At 42.6% G+C, this 22,932-nt stretch overlaps 2 protein-coding genes across 3 annotated transcripts; one reads left to right on the plus strand and one right to left on the minus strand.

The window, feature by feature from the left end:
- Positions 1-413: 413 nt before the first annotated feature.
- slc39a6 (solute carrier family 39 member 6) lies at positions 414-16,030 on the plus strand. 2 transcript variants are annotated; one of them, XM_031735314.2, is made up of 12 exons: positions 414-542; positions 2,815-3,018; positions 3,296-3,803; positions 4,041-4,197; positions 5,476-5,583; positions 6,641-6,810; positions 8,011-8,187; positions 9,251-9,335; positions 9,644-10,048; positions 11,146-11,226; positions 11,925-12,115; positions 13,970-16,030. In XM_031735314.2, exons 2-12 carry the CDS (start codon positions 2,837-2,839, stop codon positions 14,120-14,122), a joined length of 2,217 nt encoding a protein of 738 aa, XP_031591174.1. In that variant the 5' UTR covers positions 414-542; positions 2,815-2,836; the 3' UTR covers positions 14,123-16,030. The 2 variants fall into 2 exon arrangements, with proteins under 2 accessions (XP_031591174.1, XP_039457945.1); XM_039602011.1 differs by lacking the exon at positions 414-542 and adding an exon at positions 576-972 and having other exon boundaries at positions 13,970-14,122.
- A 1,595-nt stretch (positions 16,031-17,625) lies between these two features.
- On the minus strand, positions 17,626-21,620 carry LOC120434253. Its single transcript, XM_039602007.1, has one exon. The coding sequence runs from the start codon at positions 21,482-21,484 to the stop codon at positions 18,209-18,211; it is 3,276 nt and encodes a 1,091-aa protein (XP_039457941.1). The 5' UTR covers positions 21,485-21,620; the 3' UTR covers positions 17,626-18,208.
- Between the last annotated feature and the right edge of the window lie 1,312 nt (positions 21,621-22,932).

Raw genomic sequence — 22,932 nt, forward strand, 5'->3', positions numbered from 1 at the left:
AAATAAAACATCAGGACAGTTGCCAAAAAGATGAGTCCAGAAACCAGCAGGGTCCTGTTAATTTGTGCTATATCTTTTATATAATAGCCATTGTGATAATATATTTAAAGTTATTGTTTTGTAAAGCAATATGTAGCTTTTTTGTATATTTCTGTTTCTTCAACTCCTTTTTTGTAGCTAATTGTTTAAAAAAATGACTATATAACTGATCGATGTATTGGTGGCTCCAGTTATCAGACTACTGATCCTATCAATATCTTTGGTAAAAATATGTGCAAAGCCTTTCTTTTTGTAAAACATTCAATCTAAATTGAAACATGGAGGTCAGATCTATTTTTGTGATGGTAGCGTGCTCAGTTTCTCGTTATGCTAATCACCTTTCTTTTCCCTCCTTCTGCCCCGTCCTTTGTATGCTCAGATTTCCGGCAGCCCGTGAAGGTAACGCATCCATCAGCCGTGGTTACCGGACCGAAGAGGACAGAGCGGCACCGTGAAGCGTTCATTCATCCCCGCAGAGGGTAAAAGCAGCACAAGGGCTCATTGTAAGTGGTTTCGGTCATTTAAAGGCTCGTTTAAAACCTCTCTGCGGCCGCCGGGAGCCTCAGCACGGCCGGTCCGGTCCGCTCCGCACGGTGGCGGCAGGAGCTGGTGCTGATTTCCGGGTTGTCGTCTTTGTGCACACGGCACACGGCTGGTGCGGAGCGCACAAACCCAACGTGTTACTGTTTACCTCCAGTGCGAGTTTGTGTTTCGGGTCAAATGTAGCCACGCGTGGCTGCTCGTACCACCGGGAATGGATTTTGTATGTTTTATTAGCCCCGTTTGAGCGGCCGAGCCTCGGCAGCACAAGGCCCGAGCCTGGCCCGGGTCACCTGGCAGATACCGTCTTTGAGCATCCTCCGAGAAATTTAACGAACTAACCGGGGGTAGCAGCGTAGCTAACCGGCTAAACCACCGTTTAAAGGGGAGGAGGTGAGCGCCTGTGAGAGTGATATCGTCACTCGTCGTTAAAATTGAACACCGCACACTCGTATACATTAATACTAATACGATCGGTTTCTTATTTTAAGCTAACTTCCTAATAATCCAAACCAGCATCCGCTAACTTGGACGAACAGCACACCAAAATCCATTCAGAAAACGTCTAATTTTAACATTTCTACTCATGTCAAAGGACGCGTACTTTAAGTTTGTTGTGATTAAATTCTTTATAAGCTGCTGCTTAGATCGGCTTAGAGGAAACCTTTTTTCTGCACAGTGATCTCATCTGCTGTGCAGTTTCCATCTGTCACTTTGTGAAGACCGCGGTGGGCTGCCCGTGTTTAATCATGTTTCTATTGTGTCATTTATTCACTGTAACTGTGGCGCGCATCTGTTCCATCTGTAGTTACTTACTGGGTGAGTCTCGACTGCAAGTTCTTGCAATACTTGAAGTAGTGAGGACATTTAAGCAGTAATGTTGTAGTGAGCGCTTAAAATTCCCTTTGACTCAGTAAACAGTTTTTTCACTTCTCGGTCTGTTTACTCGGTTTCTTTTTTAGAGGGTGAAATGGTGAATCCTTTAAATAGTAATACAGACAGACATGACTCAGTAAGCTGGGGAATTTCTGTGATTTCTTTTTATATGGCTATACTTGAGAATGGCGTCACCTATAGGCTGTGGGGAAATTACCACACACTCATGATTATAGATCCTTCATTAGTATCCTGTGATGAATGCTGGAGCTGTTTTTTTGTGGCTTTTAAAAATATATTCATTTTATTTTATTTATCTAATATAAACCTGCTATTTATCATTATTATTTATTATCATAATTCACAGTTATCACAATAAAAAAAACCTAAATCTCCATGAACATGAGTTAAAGACAGCAGGTGGGCTACGATTTCAGTTACATTGGTAATTAGAGTAAAGCAGATGGAGCAGGAGCGTTTTTTTGAGTTAGGAGATACAGTCCATAGATTTTTGATGAAAATTAATCCACTTAAAGGTATGAAAAGAGGTTAAGTTACTATTTTAATATTAGGTTTTAAGTGTAGATGTTACATATAAATAGGCGATATAAATATGTAATAAGGGTTGTTTTTTATCAGTTATCCGTAGGGGTGAAAAATTCTGCAACTGCGACCTAGTTAAACTTAGCTAAAGCAAACATAGTCTCAGAGAAGGATGAAGGTTCCTTCAGATAATGAGTGAATTGGAAATCTGTTCAGATAATATGAGAGAGACTCTCTTAGTCTCAGAGATGGGAAATTCACATTGTTACTGCAGCAAAGTGGACAAGGCAGCATACCTAAGAACAACAATACTGTGCAACAGTCGAAGAAAATATACACTATACAAGGGAGAAGAAATTTATATCTATATATACAATAGTACAGTATACTAGTAGCAGCAGAATATTACAGTTTCAATATTGGAGTTTATTTTTTGTTTATGATCCAGTGTTAATTAGTTAGTGTCCCCAAATGATGCCTCATGCTTCATTGCTCTGTCTATAGAATAAATCAAACATCTTTTGGGAAATTACATCAATAATCAGTCATTAAAAAGATTCAGTTTCATCTACTGCTCAGCTCGCCAGTGTACGAGGGGCAGCCAATCAGAAGAATTTTGGCTTTAGGTGGGAGGGGCTAATAACAGTTTGTGGAAGAGGATAAATTGAGGCGCCGCACCAAGGCCCAGGATAAGATACGCACCGATTACACAAGGACTGTAATAGAGTCCAAGAATAAAACAAATGTAATAGTTTCACTCTTGGCGTTGTCTCTTGTTGACATGTCAACATATCTAACATCTGTTTTTTTCCACAGGAAGAAGAGGAGAGAAGAGGAGATGAGTGCAGTTCTGGTTCTGATGTTTCTCTTCACCTTGAGCGGCGACTCATTAGGCGCCGTTACAGACTGCAGCGGGTCCACGATGGAAACCAACAGCGCGGTGCGTTTACTGTCCTCTGTCGTCGACGCCCAGCGAGCCGAGCAGAGCCGGAGGGAACACCTGGAGGCTCTGTTCAACAGGTGAGCTCCTGGCAGTGAGACAGGTGGAGCTAGTCCAGCAGCTGGTTTGTTAGTCAGCAGCTAAAGCCATCGATCCTCAGTCTGTGTGTTAGCTGCACAGGTGGCTGCAGGCCTCACTCTCACATATACACTAACTGCTGACTGCATAGATTTACACACACACCTGCAGGCCTGCAGTGTCTTTTATACTTTTTACATGAAATTGTTATTTTAAAAGTCCCGCAGACACCGTGTTACTGCGCCATGTTTAATTGTTCTGTTCAATTAAATCTGACAGATATGGAGAAAACGGCACCATCTCTCTGGCCGGGTTAAAGCGCCTCCTTCAGAGCGTTGGGCTGGATCGCATGAGGACTGTTATGGTGCAGCATCACGAGCAACCCGGACACCATCACCACCACCACCACCACCACAAAGGCCACCACCATCACCACCATCCCCATGAAAGCAATTCTGATCACCTAAAACACCTTTCACAGCCCCAGAAGTTTCCAGAGACCCCCGACAACCACGACGGTGCCGTGGGAAAGAAAAGCGAGGATCCAGATAGTCGTCGAAACCTCTATGACAAGAAAACCACAGTGGCGGCGGCTCAGGAGGTCGGCACCACAGTGACATACAGAGCTCAGCTCGTGGTGAAACAACAAGATGGAAGCCAGGGACGACCATCAGGGGAAGAAACGACCAGGACCGCCGTCACTGAGAGCCAGACACAGGCAACTGCAAGCAGCGACCATGACCATGAACAGGATCATCCCCACGGCCACAGCCAGAACAGTTCAGAGGTACGACACTGGTTTCTGGCTCAGCCACAGTCAGCAAATCAGCTGATGTCAGCCGAGATGTTTGTACTCGTTCATGTGATAAATCAAATCTCTTATCAGGTGTTTTCTTCAAACTGCTTTAATCCCGCGTTTCTTCTGTATCTGCAAGCCGCTTTGCAACCTGTGTGCACCCCTGTGGTCTTCGTCTCTTTAAATCTGTCTTTACTCAATGTTGTTGTTTAATTTTTTCCCCTCTAGTGTCTGAACGCCTCCTTCATCCTCTCCTCACACGGGATGTCTCAGGAGGCAGGCGTCACGCTCAGAGACTTCAGTTTTCTTTGCCCCGCCCTCCTCAACCAGATCGATGGAGGAGTGTGCGTGCTGCACGGAGACGCCTCGGCACACGGGGCGAGAGGTAGGACCAAACTCCTCATCAGTATCTCCAGGAAAATGTCTGCAGCTGCTGATTGATCATCACTTCAGTGTTATTTTATATCAGAGAAATAATAAGAAAGCAAAAAGCAGAACAAGGAAAAACGACCATTTTATTTTTTGTTGAGTCGAGATTTTATTGCCTCTGCTGTAAAATCTAATGACTGACGTCTTCTTTGAGCAGACTTTAGCTGCTCTTTGTCTGAAGCTGTTGGGCTGAGCGGTGAACCTGGCTCAGCGTTTGCGGCACTTTGTTTGATCTTCTGGTAAAATCACATTCCTGTTGCATGAATCGCTCGCTGCAGCCTGAACAACATACAGTGAACGTGTGTGTTTAACTTCAGAGAGTGCTGACTCTGTCCTGGAATAAACAGGCTGCTCAGCCACGTCACCAATCAGAATCATTTTGGTAACTCGATTATTTAACACAGTTATTCTTTAACAAACATGCTGTTACTGAACTTTAACATGGGACCCTTTACAGGCAGTTTCTTCAACCTTCACTATAATTCAAATGAAACCAAATAAAAATGAGGTGGAGGTGGTGGAGGACAGGTTCATCTGGTTCATCTATTATGACTCCAAGGGTAAAGGACAGTGATGAGTTAACTGGAAATAATAACTAAATGTGAAGTGAACGGCTGGTTGGAAGGAAAGAAAAGAAGGAACACTGAAGGACCAAAACGAGCGTCACGCAGGAACAAAATGCAGGACGGTCTTTGTGTTATCACCAAACATTTGGAGCCAATATTACAAACTGCATTCAAATTAAAATAGTTTCCTCCCGGTGCAGCTCCGTCTGCCTCCAGGCCTTTGAACATCTGAGGAAAGTTCCCACCAGGATTAAACCCCTCAGGCAGCAGGACTACAGCTGATTACTGCTGTCAGACTCTGACTTTGTGGTCTGATTGCTGTGATCTGGATATTTTGATCCTGATATTTGATTTGATGGTTTTCCCAGTTTTCTTGTTGCTGATCAGCTGGAAAAAACCGATCCGAGTGTTTGGGAAATGTTGCCACCGACCGAGGATCAAAAGCATTTTGTATTTTTAGATGAACTGTTTGTTTATCATCATCATCATCATCAGTGTGTTTGTGTTGAGTTTAAACCTGCAGTGTTTAATCTGATGAACCAGTTTAAACCAGTTACACTCTGCGTGTCACAGTGTCCGGTCCTCTGACCGCAGCCTTACGGCTCTTTAAATTTGTAAGAATGAAGTAATAACTTCTGATTTTCATCTTTCCTTCTTCCTGTTTTTAGAGCATAAGCATCACAAGCATGCTCACCGTCACCATGGAGACCACAACCACTCAGACCACGACCACAGTGAGCACATGGGCGGGGAGAACAGCAGAAACATCACCACAGGTACGTTTAATGTGAGCAGTCTGCACCACCTAATCCTCCTCACCCAGTGTGGGAGGAAAGTTAATCTCAGATCACTTTTTGCAAAAATAGTATTAATAAAAATAATAATACTGCTAATATGAAATGTAAACATGGTATTTGTATCACACTTTTTAAAATGCAGTCATAAAGCATTTCACAGTTTGGATAAAAACATAAAGAACTGAACATATTCAAAAATACAAACGCATTCAAGCACATATTTTATAAAAGCACATGTATAAACTAAAGTCTGCAGTAAATATGTCGATATGAAGACGGTCTGAGGACACTGAGGCAGGTTTTTAAGTTATCAGCTGACAGTAAAAGAAACAAGACTGGATGTCAAATTTGAACCCTGGTGAAAAACAACTCTGAAGGTTCTTAGCAGGAGGTTTGATGTTGTAATGACTGACCTCACTGCACAAACACTCGGCGCTGTCAGTGCTGAGACTGAGCTTGAACGTAAACACATCCAGTTAGTGGAAGTTGTGAAGCGTTCACTGAGGTCAGAGAAGCTGCTGATGTATTCAGGAAATCACAGCTGTGTGTCAACAGTGTAGTAATCGTGGGATGGATGACGACATGTAGTCTGTAAATTTAATTGTGAAATGTCCGATAGTGTGATGAAAATAATGTGACAGCGCTGCCAGACTGATGAATGGTGTCAGACGCTGCAGATGAATCAAACTAAAACTGATTATTCATCGAGCAGCTCCGTTTGCAGACTCGTGTCGGGTGAGAATTGGCATCTTTAAAGTGAAATATATGCTCCTGTGAACGTGTCCGTCCAGCAGTCTGCAGTTACTGTTTGGACAGCAACAGAAAGCTGCTGCTGGACGACCTGTAGAGTTCATCCCGCTCAGCAGAGTGAAACCAGTCTGAGGTCATGACTCTCAGAGGGATCGCTCTGGGTCGGCACTGAGTTTCTGCCTGAAGTTGAAGAATCACAGCGCCGTGTTCTGGAAGCAGAGACGGTGCCGTCCTGTCTGTCAGCAGCGTTTTAACGATGTTTCTGAAGCTTGTGTTTGTGTTGCAGCGTGGGTCGGCGGGTTCCTCTCCATCACCATCATCAGCCTGCTGTCTCTGCTCGGCGTCGTCCTCATTCCGCTCATGAACAAAGTTTTCTTCAAGTTCCTCCTCAGCTTCCTGGTGGCGCTGGCCGTGGGCACGCTGAGCGGCGACGCCTTCCTGCACCTCATCCCCCACGTGAGTCCCTGCGACCACCTGACACACAGGAAGTCTTACAACACGTGATGTTCATGCTCTCAAATTAAAGCGATTCTACGACTTCGGTGGTTGAAGACAGCGGAGAGCGAGCCAGCAGACAGAGATGCTGCTTCGCTGCACGTTTCAATTCAATTCAATTTTATTTATATAGCGCCAAATCACAACAAAAGTCGCCTCAAGGCGCTTTATATTGTACAGTAGATCGCACAATAATAAATACAGAGAAAAACCCAACAATCATATGACCCCCTATGAGCAAGCACTTTGGCGACAGTGGGAAGGAAAAACTCCCTTTTAACAGGAAGAAACCTCCGACAGATCCAGGCTCAGGGAGGGGCGGGGCCATCTGCTGCGACCGGTTGGGGTGAAAGAAGGAAAACAGGATAAAGACATGCTGTGGAAGAGAGACAGAGATTAATAACAGATATGATTCGATGCAGAGAGGTCTATTAGCACATAGTGAGTGAGAAAGGTGACTGGAAGGGAAAAACTCAATGCATCATGGGATCACGTTTATAAATCTAATGCAGCAGTGAGGTGAAGCCAGTGTGTTTGAATCCTTCATTTAACAAATTTGACTCTTTGTCGAGCTCTAAAACCAAACTGTGCGATTCTCACACTAAACAGAGATTTGTAATCAACAGGTAGATCATGTCTCTGATTCTAATCAGCAGCCAATTTATTGATCAGCCTCTAATTATTCTATTATTTTATCATATTCTTCATTTTTCCAGTTAAAACTCACTGAGACTGAAAACGTCTTGTTCAAGAGTGATGTGGACAAAAGGGAAGCGGCCATTGCGACATGTTTACACATTCATAGACACGCAGACTCCACACATTATAAATGAGGATCATATGTCATGTGTGTGACATCATATGCATTCAAAGATCATAACAAGCAACTTTAAATTATTTTTTTAAGAACAGTCAGATAAAGAACATTTTGTAACCCTTTTACAGAAAGATTTGTGACAGTTTTTCTGTCTGTTTGCTTTTGTTCTGATAATAAAGAGCTTCATCATCATCATCATCAGTCTGTAAACATTCAGACGGGTTGCTGGTAGCAGCTTCATATTTACTCCACATACATGAGATACTTTCAGTCTAAATATTTAGTTCTTGCTGCCCCCCTGTGTCACATATTTATGCTAAGCTAAGCTAACGCTGTGTGATCAGTCTCAGGGAGGCCACCATCACCATGACGACGCAGCGATGACGGGACACCACGACGAGCACGAGGAGAACCTGGACGCGGTGTGGAAGGGCCTGACGGCTCTGAGTGGAGTCTACTTCATGTTTCTCATCGAGCACTTCCTGACGCTCGGAAAAATGTACAAGGAGAAGAAACAGAAGGTCAGAGACGGCGAGTTTCTCTAACAGTCAGAATGACGTTTAACACTCCTGATTCCTGTTGTTCGTGCAGACAAACTGTTAAACTGACTGTTTAACACACTGAGACCCGAGTCACATCATACAGCCCGCTCTTACTTAGAATTTAGTTACTTTAAAGCCCTCAATTAATAACTAAAGGTCAGAACAGACCATCAGTCACAGTCTTACAGGCAGACCTCCACACAGACGGCTCACGACGGCCAGTTTGACAAACATCCTGATGTCAAAGCAAAGTTAAGGATCTTTTTTTGGGGCTTTGCACAGATCTCTGAGACAGCTTCACAGACGTGTGGGAGATTTCATTAAAAAAGCTGTTTGATCACATAGTTTACATGCAGTGTGCAGCGCAGCCTTCTGCCATGAAATTGGATGAACACAAACACCTCAAAATTTCAGTTTTTCACAAAAATCCCCGACTCAGCTCAAACACTTTGAGGTTTGGCTCAGAGGAACATTTTTTGCTGTCGTCGCCTTTTTTCAGTTGAGTGAGTTTCTGAAGTCTGCTCCCTCTGCGTGGCTCCACATCGCCGCCGGTGTTTGGTTTCAACATGACTTTGCAGTTTTTTATTTTTTCAAACGTCATGAAAAATCGATGCGTGCTCTGTTTACGCTTTGCAAAGATACAGTCGGACACAAACTGTCTGATTTACCATCAGCTTTCCTTCTCGGTGCATTTCTGTGACAGAGAGAGTTAATTGTGACACTTTGCACGCCGCAGCTACAAAGTTGGTCGCAATTTTTAAAAACCTGAACAATAGCTCTTTTTAACACGTGGATTTTCTTTTCTGATTGTTCACTCTTAAAGGAACTATTTATGTCTCATCTCATGGTTTTTTTTGTTTTGTTGAGAAATTGGTATCTGACTTAACAGTAAGAACAAAAATGGAGGTAAAATTAAGACGTTTAATTGGACAGCATACATGGTAACAAGTATTCTGGCCTACAAGCCGTCGTGCTGCTGTAAGAAAACTGTAAACTGGTCCTTTCATGTTGATGTTGATGAGTTTGTACGAACTCCACGCAGATCCAGAAGAAGTGGGATCAGAACGAGAAAGCGGATCCAGAGAAACAGCCGGCGCTGGAGGAGAACAGCGTGAAGCCGAGTGAAGGTGAGAGACCAAACGAAACAAAGTCGGTGAATTATTTCGTGTTTTGTTCAAAAACTGAGGATTTGGCTCAAAGTGAAGCCGAGCGTCACTCGAGCCGAGAGCTGAGGTGTGTTTCTGTATGAAGGCTCGTGTCAGCTTGGTGCATATTAGCAACTGTGATGTCATGTTTGGCGTGTACCGGCTTGGTGAAGGCTTTAAGAGCTGCAGCTCGATCCACCATAGAGAACAGAGCTCTGACCTCTGAAACGGCGCAGGCGGAGGTCGACTTCCTGGCCTAACCTGACCAGATCTCCATATTGTGTCTCCAGATGTGGAGACTAACGGCGCCAGCACGTTTGGCGACCACTCAAGCAGCCTGCACGGCAGTAGCGTGGCGGAGGAGGAGCAGGTGATGCTGGCGCCGCAGGTGTCCGTCGTTTCGCCGCAGGCTTACGGCCGAGCGTCGGGGGCCGCTGCTAACTACACCGACGAGGACTGCGAGAACAAATGCCACTCCCACTTCCATGACACGGTTGGCCAGACAGACAGCAGGCACCACCACCACCACGACTACCATCACATCCTGCACCACCACCACTCTCAGAACCACCACCCGCATAGCCACTCCCACTCCTACTCAGAGCAGCACTTCCAGGAGGCCGGAGTGGCCACGCTGGCCTGGATGGTCATCATGGGAGACGGACTGCACAACTTCAGCGACGGCCTCGCTATCGGTGAGTAGAAGGTCACAACCCGTGATCTCACTTCCTCATTAGCTTCAGTTTTTTGTCTTAAACTCGTTTAACAGCAAACACACCAGTTTCTAACCAATCAGAGCCCAGCAGGGTTGGTTTAATGTGACTAAACATGGTGCTGTTTGGTACTGAGAGAGTTTGTCATGTCACCACAGGAAGTGACCATTCAACCAGTCATCAGTTGGATATTTGTCTGCAGGAGATAAAGTTATATTTGTGAGGGTGTTAAAAACCAAATATTTGGTTTTGTTGTCACTGATGGGGATGAAATTCTTTAACCTCAGCTTAAGGAACCAGTCAGTGTCTGATTTCAGAGGCAGGTGTAAGTGGGCGTGGTCTGCAGTGATGAGCAATGCTTTTTCAATATGGACCCAAGGGACAGCATGTATACTGAAAACAGGGCGGGGCCTAAAATGGATCCCTGTGGAACGCCGCAGATCGAAGAAGCTGTTTATTAATGCTGATGGAAAACAAGCTGTTAGTCAGATATGAGCTGAACATACTCAGGGTTACCACGGATACCAAAAGACGGGAAATCAACGTTTCATGATTCACAAGTCGTACAATGAATGACTCACATCAACAATACTCAAAAGATGCAGAGTTGTGATTTCAAACCAGACTGAAGAATCTCAACAAAGCTCCAGAACTTCAGATGAAAAATTGTGGCATTGGTCCAAAGGTCTCTCTGAAGACTCTGGAGGGACAGATGTCGTAATTAGTGGGTTTAAACTTCTCAACAGTTTTAAGTCTGGAAGTGAGACTGGTCGAAACTGATCGGAGTGGAGAAAGTAGAAACATGAGAGAGTTCAGAGTTACGGGATGAAGCGTCAGTTCTGTGCACAGAAATCATTTTCACAGAATAGGTTAGAAAATTGGTGCACAGCATATTTAACATACTTGACCACTGACAGCAGAATTAGCAATGTTAGAACAAACTGTAATGATTAAAGTTAAACGTCACAAGGATTCACCCTCAGCCACGGTAAACGGTGACATGTAAGATGTGCATTTTCATGCTGATGTTTGCCTCTTGCTGCTGATGGTTTCTAATATTTGGATTTATCTTTTTGCAGGCGCTGCGTTCACTGAGGGTCTGTCCAGCGGTCTCAGCACGTCTGTGGCTGTTTTCTGCCACGAGCTGCCTCATGAGCTGGGTAAGACTTTTTCATCTTATCTCAGTGGAACATTTTCTCTGTAAGCCGCAGTCTTACCTACATAAAGTACTTTATTATTGCAGTGGAATAAAGAGATATTGGCTTTGAAAGAATAAAAAAACCCTTCTTTCAATCCAATATTTAAACTTTTAAACATCTGTTCATTTAAATATGGGAACCTTTCGCTGGGAGGTCACAGCATGTTTATTTTGTCATTAAATCAAAATCAAAAATCAGGCACTCCGTAATCCACTGCCTGCATGTGTTGGTCGCAGCTGATTCCTGCGTTGTGCAGTTGTTTTGAAGCAGTAACATCACAGTGAGAGACGGAAGGTGAAGAGCTGGTTCCTTTTTGCAAACACAACACAGCTCACTTATTCAACCACCTGAAAACACACCACAAACTGCACGATCTTTAATGCGAGAAGGCAAAGAGAAACAGTGCAATGGCTGCAAGGCTGAACCAACCAGCACCAGCTCAGGCGTCTATAAGAGCGAGCCTGTGCAGCACGTCTGTCTTTGTGCACAGTCCTGCTCTCGATTCTTTTCATGTTTCTGTGACGTTAGTTTTGTTTATTTAGTTATCCTGTCCTTGGAAACAGTCTGATCTTTAATTTAGTTCAGGATCAGAGGTTTTATCCACATCCATCATGCAGGTGCAGCAGTCGGAGTGAGTTACAGTCTTCTCTGATTCTCAGGTGACTTTGCGGTGCTCCTGAAGGCCGGCATGACGGTGCGTCAGGCCATTCTTTACAACGTGCTGTCGGCCATGATGGCCTACCTGGGCATGATCACCGGGATTTTGATTGGACACTACGCTGAGAACATCTCCACGTGGATATTCGCCCTCACAGCCGGGCTCTTCATGTATGTGGCCCTGGTGGACATGGTAAGTGAGCATTACCCTGCAGCCAATCAAAAGAGAGCATCCACTCTGACATCCTGATCCACAGAGGGAGAGGTTCAATTTTAATGCTGTGAAATTTAAATAAATATTCCACATAAAAAACGTTCATTTTGCTTGACACGAAATACAGAGTTCAGCCTGAGATGAAGATACTGCCATCATTATAATGGCATAAATATCATAAATCATAAAAATACTATCATGTAAATGTCTGTACGTCTGAAAAACAGCTGCTCAGTTAAGAGAAATAAGTTGGTCAGCAACACCTGTGCAGGTTTATTCTCACAGGTACAGTCTGTTAAATATCAGTGACCTTTAGGACCGGCTGACCTCTCTGTCTCACACACACACACACACACACACACACACACACACACACACACATACACATACACACACATACACATACACATACACATACACATACACACACATACACACACACACACACACACACACACACACACACACACACACACACACACACACACACACACACACACATACACACACACACACACACACACACACACACACACACACACACACACACACACACACACACACACATACACACACATACACACACACACACACACACACACACACACACACACACACACACACACACACACACACACACACACACACACACACATACACATACACACACACACACACACATACACATACACACACACACACATACACACACACACATACACACACACACACACACATACACACACACACACACACTCCTTTTCTTTATACGCAGCTTCCTAAAACACCAGCACAGGTTTAGTGTCACAGTCAGCTGCTCCTGGAAAACACAGCAGAGCTTCTTTCTCCTGAACAAAGGCGCCCTCTTGTGGCCGCTGTCCTGCACTACACTCTATAAATGTCACCAGAGAATCTGAGTTTACAGATGAAATAAGAGAAAATAATAATAAAGAAAAGTCTTGCATGTCGCTGTGCAGCGATTGGTTCAGACCTAAAATGGACGTGTGTGCAGTTAAAGTCTGGACAGTTTATTCAAGATTCAAAATTCTTCATTTGTCACATGCATGGTTATACAGATATAACACGCAGTGAAATGTGACCTGATACGCGACTGTGCAAAAAAGAGAGACAGAACTTTATATACGGTGAATGAGTATATACAAAGAGGACATTATGTGCAGCAAGTGGATGAGTTATTTACATTATATAAATAGAAATAAAATAAATAAAATAAAATAAAATTTTATGAAAAAACAGTACACATGTATCTGCATATTGAGGCTGTCTGTTTTATTTTTCTGCACATCACTCACTGCTTTATAAAAAATCCTGTTTTGAATCCTCGCCATCTTAGCATTTTAAATCTGGATGTGACAGACGGGCTCAGGTGTGGTTGTGAGGCCACATGCTTAGACAGTCACACTTACTGGTGTGATTCCAGTCACACCAGTAAGTGTGACTGGAATCTCATTAGCCAGTGAGAATCCCAGAAGTAAGAGATAGCAGTATGACCAAGATTTACAAATGGACAGTATGACCTGAAGTGACTGAGAGTGTCATGTCAGAGAGCCATGTTCCCTGGACCGGTGAGGACCAAAGGTCATTTTGGAACCACAGCTGTCGCCAGTCATATGACGACTTATTGGTCTTATTCAAATTCATTTTTCAGCCTTGGAGGATGCTCCTTTACCTCCTAGTGGTGTAACCGGGTACTGCAGCAGACGTGCAGTGCATTGTCCCTTCATCAAAACTAACGTCTGTTATTTCCTTCATGGGAAAAGTTCCTGTTTTCTGCAGAGGGTCTGTGAGCCTGAGACAGTTTTCTTCTTTCAGGTCCCTGAGATGTTGCACAATGACGCCGGCGACCACGGCTTCAGCCACTGGGGCTTCTTCCTCCTCCAGAACGCCGGCATCCTGCTGGGCTTCTGCATAATGCTGCTAATCGCCATTTTTGAGCACAAAATCCAGCTGGACCTGGGATACTGAGAGAGAGGCAGTCCTGAGCTTCACGTGCATTCCAGTGCCGCCATCAGAGTTGTAGTGTTTTTTTTATTTGTTGTTGATAGACGCCTTGAGTTAGTTTTCACTTGTGAAGCAGGAAAGCAGCAGTTCAACCGTGGGTGCTGAACTGAGCCCGTCTGGCAGAGCCGCTGAGGCTCCAACCTCGGCCGGCTGGACTGAGGTCAGCTGTTTAAAAAAGGTTCAGAAATATTTTTTTTAAGTTTTTTCTTTGTGTTAAACTTGTAGCTGTTTTTGTCAACAAATGCACGACCATCACAAGTGGGAAACACCTGGAGTCCATCCAGGATCACTGTCACCAGTTATTGTTTCATATTTATGAAAAATTCATGAAGGAGAAACTGTTGCTTTCGCCCGCCCGGAGCTCTTCTGAGGAACGTGTTTTATTCAGTTTTTGTGTCTGTTTTTCTTCTTCTGCTGCTGAGTGAGCCCGATCAGTGTTACAGTTTATCCTCTAACAGTTTTCAGTTTCACACCAGTTTTTCCTTTTCTCTGTGACAGTTAATTTTAAATCCTGTGGGTTTAATTCTTCTTTAAATTTAAATATTTGCCACCAAGTTACTGTTAAACTGAGTTTTAAAGGTGTTTACCACCGGCTGAGTTGTGCTGGTTGTAAACACCTTTGTTTAGCTGAAGTTAAACTCTGTAACTCATTTAAGGAAGTTGAACTTTCCGTTTTCAGCTGGAAGTCCGTCCAGTTAATGAGAAATCTGCGACATCTCAGTCTGTTCATGTTACCCGAGCTCTCTGCAGGATGAAATCACACACAGGCTTCAGATCTGATATAGAAATTAGTGAGTATAAAATAAATCTTCTGTTAATCTACTAAAATTTCTGACGTGTAAACGATCCGCTCCTTCCTGTGGAGACTGTTTTTCAAGAAATACATAGTTTTTGTTCCTGTCATCGAAACAGTCGATTCATGAAAAACAAAGGAAATAATTTCAATCAAAAAGGGGAAACTGAGCAGTGTGCTTTTTTTTTTTTTTTAAATTTAAGTTCTGCTTTTTAAATTTATTTGATTGTTAAGAGTTAACGTGGCAGCTCAACATAAAACAAATATTTCTAACAAGTCTGTGTTACGGCCTCGTGCTCCGGCTGAACGTGGACTCGTTTCGAAGGATCTCAACAACAGTTGTTGTTGTTTCAGACGCTGCTCTGAGGTTTAGGTCAAATCACGTTTTCCTCTTAAAAGAAAAAAAAAATCACCTCAGACTCTCACTGTGCTCGTTACATGTGTAACATTATGTGTGTAGTACTTAAAAGTATGCAGTTCATTTGTTTGACTTCCTGTGATGTTGGTTGTGAAGATCGAGGATCATACAACACGTGTTTAAAAAAAAAAGTGATTTTAAATTTGTGGGGGAAAAGTACGGAAACCAAAAAAGGAGCGACTTCCTTCATGTTTGTGTGTTTAATGCTTCTGTTCATGAAAGGTGGATAAAATCATACAGAAACGACAAACAGCTCCGTGGTGAAGGTTTCATTCTGATTTTATGCTCTTCCATGTTTGGCCTGTGAAATCATCATTTTTAGTTGATTTCTGTATTTTATTTAAACAAAAAGTTTTTTTTTTCCTGTTTGTGGTAACACAAAGTAAAATCTGTCATTTCTGTATCACTGAGAAACAACCTGGTATCTTCACCAAAACCAGCTCACACCTCAAAACCTCCTCCTGGAGCTCATCTGCACTCTGTATCCTCAGTTACTGGTGATTAAACACATACATATTTATGGTTCTGCAGAGCTGTTTCAAACTGTTTCTGTTATTTTGTCCACCCCTGTTGCCGACCGCAGAGCCCTTCAGGCAGCTTTGATGTCGACTCGCTGTGCTCTGACATTCCTGAACACCAATAAACTTCACACTTCACACCACCTGCTGCTCTGTGCGTCTGATTTGGATTGATTTTAGTTGTTAATCTTTTGATTGAGGTCACATTTGAACATTATAAAAGTCACGTTCGTTTTTGAACTGATATGGAATAAATGTTTTTTAGTTATAACATTTATAACTACTAGCGCTGTCAGCGTTAATCTTGTTAAAATGAAGTTAACGCCTTAACTGTTTTAACGTGGCAAATCTCCGTCAGCGAGTTAGCGTGGATCGCCCTGTGCGTGGGGCTGGACGGCGTTGATGCGCATTGATGCAGTTATGCTGTTAACGTCATTTTAACGAGATTAACGCTGACAGCACTAATAACTATAAAATAATCTGAAACATATTTTGGTCACTAGTAAAGATGGGAACTGATAAGAATTTAGTGGCTGATTTGATTATGAATAAAACATAAATTTGATTCCTCATTGATTCTCTTATCGATTTTCATTGGCTCCTTATATGCGCTGCTTTGAGAGTCACTACCATTGCTAAGCAGACATTCAGTCTAGTTTATTTCCTCTGGGATTACAGAACACTTGGCTAGCTTTATGTTAGCATGCTGTCTGCGCAGGTCCTTGCAAACAGCCGAAGTTGTGTTAGCAGGATGTGCAATAAAAAGTAAGTAAGGTCCATATTCCTGCTGCAAACTGCGCTACTGTTGTGTCTCTGCACATGAACTGAAATCAGCTGATTGTAGCAGGCGGAACCAATAAGAGGAATCAGTAGGCAATAAATGATTCCACTAGCAATTCCAAGGAAATGAACTACCGGAAACAGATTCTCATCCCCAGTCATTTTGAAGACATGCACTTTCTCTGTGTGTGGGTGAAGATTACAGATAGTCTGCATATGTGCTGGAGCAGAAGTAACAATATTAACACAGTTAAAGCAGTAAAAGTCTAAAACTATAAGCACCTTCACATAAAGAATTTATTCTTTAAAAACGATTAAAAAAACTGGAATTTAACCTGTCAGTTTTAACTAAAACCAGCAGACACACTTTCAGATGCACCTCAATTATCAGAAAATAGCTCAGTTATTTTCCAGAGTCTGTATGAAACTGATGTGTAATAAACTTCACCTGAACAGAATTTAATGACAACATTTTATTTATTTTTCTACACAATCTATGCAGGTGTGTTTGGTTTCTTTAAACTTGTTACAGAGACTCAGGTAGCATCACTTCCTTATTGCAGTATTGGTTTACATCACTATAGAGAGACTTTGGAGGACTAAAGCTCACGTAGAGCTGCAACAGCAGCTGGTTTAATAATCCGTCATTTTCTATGGCAGCTATGTCATAATCAGCTCTGTAAATGCTCGCGCAGTTTTCAAATCAAAGACTTTGTGTGGATGTTTGGTTCCAATTATTTACTGATAATCATTGTTAAAGTATGTCATGGTCTACATTAGATCTATTAATAATAATAATAATGATAATAATAATAATAATAATAATAATAATAATAATGATAAATATGCAAAGAAAAATACTTCATCTTCTATGACATTCACATCGCCTACAGTTCATCAATTCGGTCCAAGTGAAGCTAAAACAGAGAAATTAATAAAGAGCTTGAAACAGAAAGAATCCAGGATAATCATTTAATGTCACATCTCAGACATCCTAACATTCAAATGTAAATGTGATTATTTAATGAGCATTTCTAGAAAGGTTTTTCCAAATCACATTGGAACAAAAAACAAAAGGACTGAAGCACAAGAACAAAAAGTGTCGTAGTGTCAACAGGCTGACAGTTACAGACACTGCATTAAACTACAACTGTTAAATGATTGACAATTGACACCAGTTATTTCAATGTCTGTTACCTTGGTGATCTTAAATACATCAAACTGGCAAAACAGAAATGACCTGTAATTAACACAAAAACTGATTATACTGAAATGTTTTGACAATAAACAAAAAACATCTGGCAGCAGTGGTCCAGATCCTTAAACATGTTAAAAAGAAAATTTTCCACATAGACAAGAAACAATCTGCTCATAGATTCTGGTTTAATTTAATGATTGTTGGGAGATTACAATGAAAGGATCTTAACAGCTTGAAGAGCTGGCCTCTTTTTATTTTACATGCTTAGAACTTTTTATCAAGCTGCTTTAAATCATTTAATGTCCTCTTAATGCTGCTGACATATCTGTAGACCTTTGTAATATTAACCTGAATATCCAAAGAAATTTAGAACTTTCTTAACAAAGCCTTGCTTTTCCGTCTTCTGCTTTCTTTCTTCGGATAATTCCTCCTCCGTTTTTGCAAGTTTGTCTCGTCGGGTTACCTTGGAGATAAGATTTGCCCTCTCCTTCATTGCCTCCAAAGATTTGATTCGAGCCTGGTAACCCTCTTTGGCCTCCGATCGTTCTCCCTCAATCATCATGTCAATGTACTCTGGGGTGGTCAGAGGGTTTGGCCTCAGGCTGATCTCTTGTAGTCGAGTTATACACTGAGCCGACTGATCCATGAGGGACACCATCATGTCCTGAAGGTGAACAATCTCTTCTTCCTGCCTCTCAATCAGTTCCTGAACAGTCATCTTTTCTTTATTAGCTGTTTCATACTTACGTTTCAGCTCTTGCACTGTCTGCTTCTCTTTGACTTGAACATACTCCCAGCTGTATTTCTGGTTGAAATGCACACTCCAAATGCATTTTCCAGGACAGACAGTGCACATCCCGTCCATATCCATTGATGCACAGCCACGTTTCTCACTATCTTGTGCTATTGCACATGGGTAGTGACACGTTATTGAACATTTCTGGCAGTTGGTGATGAATGCTCCTTTCTCTGTGATTGGTTTTTGGACTGGTTTAATAACATCCACCTCAATCTCAAAGTTTTCATTTGAAGTTATGACTGCTTCATACTCTTTGATCTTTTCTTTGGTTGTCTTAATTTCTTCAAGCTTTGCTAATCCAGTTCTAACTTGTGGCTGCAAACCTTCAATGGCTGTTTCAAGCTGTTTGCGCTCCTTTAAGACTTCTTTGGTCATTAGCAAGCTTTTGGTTTCCATTTTACCCAAAGCAGTGAAGAACTTCTCCATACTCTTGGCTCCCATCTTCCAAAACATTTCATCAAAGCTGGCATCATCTTCATCAAAATCCACTTCACAGTCTTTGTTGCATCTGTTGTCTGCAAATAATGCTGAGTTATTGAACTTGAAGTGAACCGGAAGCCCTAACTCATTTTTTGGACAGGGGACTGCAGAAACGGTTATTGCCTCAAGAACTGGTGGTTCTTTGCCATCAGCAAAAGTCACCAGCATCTCAATGTTCTCTGCAACATCTTTGCCAAAAATGGAGAGCACCGAGTCAAACACATATCTCTGTGTTGCTGTTAGTCGTGCAAGAGAGGCCTGAGTAACAAAACACACTGCATCAATCTCACTGACTCCATTAGGAGAGGTGAAAAGCCTGCGGATTTGCTCTGTGATCTCCTTGTCTCTTGCTACTCCTCTTGTATCTCCAAAACCTGGAGTGTCCACAATGGTCATGGAGAACGGGATTTTAAAGCCTTCCTGGTGGTGGATTTCATACACAGTGACTTCAGATGTCTGACTGTGAGCTTGTGAACTGGTTGGATCCTCATCAACTAACTTAAATCTGAAACCGTCGTTCCACTCGACACCAACAATGTAGTTGATCATTCCATTGACGAGAGTAGACTTTCCTGATCCTGTTGCTCCAAGAAGCATTATTGTGCGATTCTGCCTCATGCTTTCTTTGCCAAACATATACCTCCGACATCCATCTATGTCCATATCGTTTTCTTCCAGGGGCAGTTTGTAAACTGAGGGCAGCTTTGAGTTTGTTTTCTTGCTGATATGTTTTAGGTACTCAGCCAGACGTGCAAATTCACGCTTTGTTGTGCAGACATTAACAATGATGCTTTCCTTGCTTCTTCCATCTACACCACAGTCACATCTGATCCTCACTGCATATTGTGTCTCTGATTGAAGCCCTGAAATGATGGCCTTCTCACCTCCTGAAATTGTTTGATTCCACTTGAGGTCATTCAATGTTGATTTGTTATCTGTTTTTGCGTATTCCACTATGTAACTCAATATCTGGACATCCTTTCCAAGCTCAGCAGGCTTCTCCCAGCTAACTGATATCTCACTTGAATATGGCTGAGCTTGAGGTTTTCCAGGAGGGCCGCATGGTAAAGTTTTAATGGCATCACTGATTACATTAGCTGGTCCGACACCTGCTGAGGTCACTGCTCTGCATCTGAACACATACTCTGTGTTTGGCTTCAGATCTCTCACTGTGACTTCTTCAGCCTTTGCTTCTGTCTTCTGCTGCCATCCATCCTCTCCACTGACACAGTACTCAACAGAGTAGGAGGTGATGTTCTCTGCTCCAAACCTGGGTGGAGAAATCTTCAGTGTCACACTGTTGTGGTTTATGTCAGCTGCTGTCACAGTTTCAGGCTTTGAAGGAGGCTCAAAGTTCTCACTGACAGCAAATCCACCTTCATAAAGGTAGATGCTGGAACCTTCCTGTGTCTCATTAGTTAAACCCACTGTCAGGAACTGCGTGTTCTTGTTCTCCTTGTTGGCCTCTGCAAAATCACTGAAGAGTTTTGCTTTCTTCCTCATATCATCTGCTACTTCTTTTGAAAGGTACCATTGTTCCTTCTCTACATTGTAAGTATGATAAACATGAACGTCTGTTTTGGTTGTTTCTTTCAGGTAGTTTGATAAAGCTGAGAGGTATGGTTCATCCTTTCCCAGTGAGGTGAAAACAAAACACAGGCCATGCTCTGCACTGAGAAGTTCCTCGTGTAGATTATTCTGAGATGGGACAGTCTTGGTGTTTTTCATCATGTTGGTGAAAGACTTTAAGATACTGATTTCTCTCTCTTTACAGTCCATCCACTCAGTCAGGTTTTTGCTGTTGAAAGGTGAAGAATGTCTCTTCTTCAGGATCTCGGCGAGTTCAGCCTCCTCTTCTCCTCCTCCTCTGATTGATGGTAGTCTCTTCGCTAACATTCGCTGAAATTCCAGCTTGAACTCTGAACACATTTCTTTAAAACTTTTCAGTTTTTTGCTAATCTGTGGGAACTGTTGCACAGTGGAAGTTCTCAGTGCATCGTTACACCTCATTTCCAGTTCACTGAAGTCCTCCAGGACGCTCTGTGATTCCTGAACTAATCTTATACTTATCTGACGGACGAGTTTAGCAGCACAAGAATCTAAACTGGTCAAAGGTAACAGCCAGACCTTCACTGGTACAGCCTTTTCGCCATTGGTTCCTAGTAGTGTTGGAAGGCTTTTGTAGACTTCTACAGCTTCCTGAAATGTTGTTGGAGGTTTCTGAAGGCAAAAGTCTCCATAGAATCTGCAGGAGAATTTCTCAACATTTTTTTTGTCCTTGTCTTCCATTTTCAGGGAACCTTCACCCTCTATAGAGAATGAAGGGATCTTCTTGATCATCACCTTCAAGTTACCCTGGATGTCTTGATGAGTTTCCTCTTTAGAAACCTCACGGTCAAACACAAAGAAAGCTTGTGCCCCATAAAGGATACCTGTGACTACATGTGTTGCTATTCCTTGCTCAAAAACATAGGGATGTTTTCGTTGCCTCTTCAAGGTGATTCATTGACAGTTCCTGGAACTTTGTTGTAGTTTTGTAGTTCAGTGTCACTCTGGCCTGATTTTTGGATGTCTTTTGATCATTGAGGTATTTGGCTGATCCTCCAACCTCAATCAGTCCTCCCAAGAAACTTGCCTTCAGGGACGCCTCAACATTTAATGCTGAAGATTTGTCCTCAATTGATTCAGATGCCACTATTTCAGATTCAGTGTTAGGTTGTTCTTGTTCTCGTCTATCTTTTTCCAGGTCATTACGGTCCCACAGTGTCATTCCTGTAAAATATGTTACCATTTATTTTGGGCAAAAATAGATACAAACAAAAATACAAGTAACAACTACCTCCCTAAAAAGGCCTCTTTGTTTTATAGTGAAAGCGTTATCAGTTAAATTAGTTAAAGACTTCCATTACATCCCATAAGCATATGTAACTAACTCAAGCCCTCTGACAATTTGAATCCAGCCTATAATTCATCGTCATAATAAAAGGTAAGACTGTACATTACATTTAAACAATGATGTTTTACTTTTACTTTTATAAAATTTCTCACACTCCTTTGACTTCATAAAAAAAAGAGTCAGTACATTTATACTGAATAACTGCTTTTGCTTTTACTAAGAACAGGAATTCTGGCAACTTAAATGTTCTCGTGTAGCTAACTACACTTTCTATACTTTGGCGGAAAGATGGTGGCATGCACAGATGCAGTGGCTTCAGGCTCCCCACTTAGGTGCTCTTCTTTTTCTTTTCTTTTCTTTTTCTTTTGTTTTCCTTATTGCATAGCCAAACTCACCTACAGTCATCTGGAATTATGTAACATTGGCTATAGCATCCAGATCCCTATTACCAGTGATTATCAGTGGATCAACAACATCTCCCTGGAGAACATTGGGTGCACCGTGGATTGCTATCGGCTCTGCCAAGCAAAGCCGCCAGTGGAAGAAACACAAACAAAAGCGGGGCTGCTGGTCAGGCCTGCCGTGCCTCACCGGCTGACTCCGGGTTAGTCAACATGAGTTTGTGTTTGTTCTCTCTCTCTCTCTCTCTCCCTCACCCTCTTTCCCCTGCCGCGGCAGTGCTCACTGCGGGCTCTGCCCCTGCCCCACGCACCTGTGCTCATCATCACACCAGTCTGTGAGTTTCCCTGTGATCTAGAGCTAATTGGATTTTTCTGTGTGTGTGTGTGCGTAGATTCTCCCTGGACCCGTCCCTGTACCCCTGAGTGAGCGAGAGGAGCGACTGGAGGAAAAGGAGTGGGATTGTTGGCTGAGAGAGCAGAGTGTGTTTTTG

Source organism: Oreochromis aureus, linkage group 18, assembly GCF_013358895.1.
Source record: "Oreochromis aureus strain Israel breed Guangdong linkage group 18, ZZ_aureus, whole genome shotgun sequence".
Lineage (NCBI taxonomy): Eukaryota > Metazoa > Chordata > Actinopteri > Cichliformes > Cichlidae > Oreochromis > Oreochromis aureus.

What these genes read in the sequence shown, in the direction of transcription:
- slc39a6 (XM_031735314.2), top strand. Translation starts at nt 2,837, where the DNA reads ATGAGTGCAGTTCTGGTTCTGATGTTTCTCTTCACCTTGAGCGGCGAC. An exon ending in CGAGCTGCCTCATGAGCTGG is followed by an intron (nt 11,227 to 11,924) that starts GTAAGACTTTTT and finishes TCTGATTCTCAG; the next exon opens with GTGACTTTGCGGTGCTCCTG. An exon ending in ATGTGGCCCTGGTGGACATG is followed by an intron (nt 12,116 to 13,969) that starts GTAAGTGAGCAT and finishes TTCTTCTTTCAG; the next exon opens with GTCCCTGAGATGTTGCACAA.
- LOC120434253 (XM_039602007.1), bottom strand. Translation starts at nt 21,484, where the DNA reads ATGATCAAGAAGATCCCTTCATTCTCTATAGAGGGTGAAGGTTCCCTG.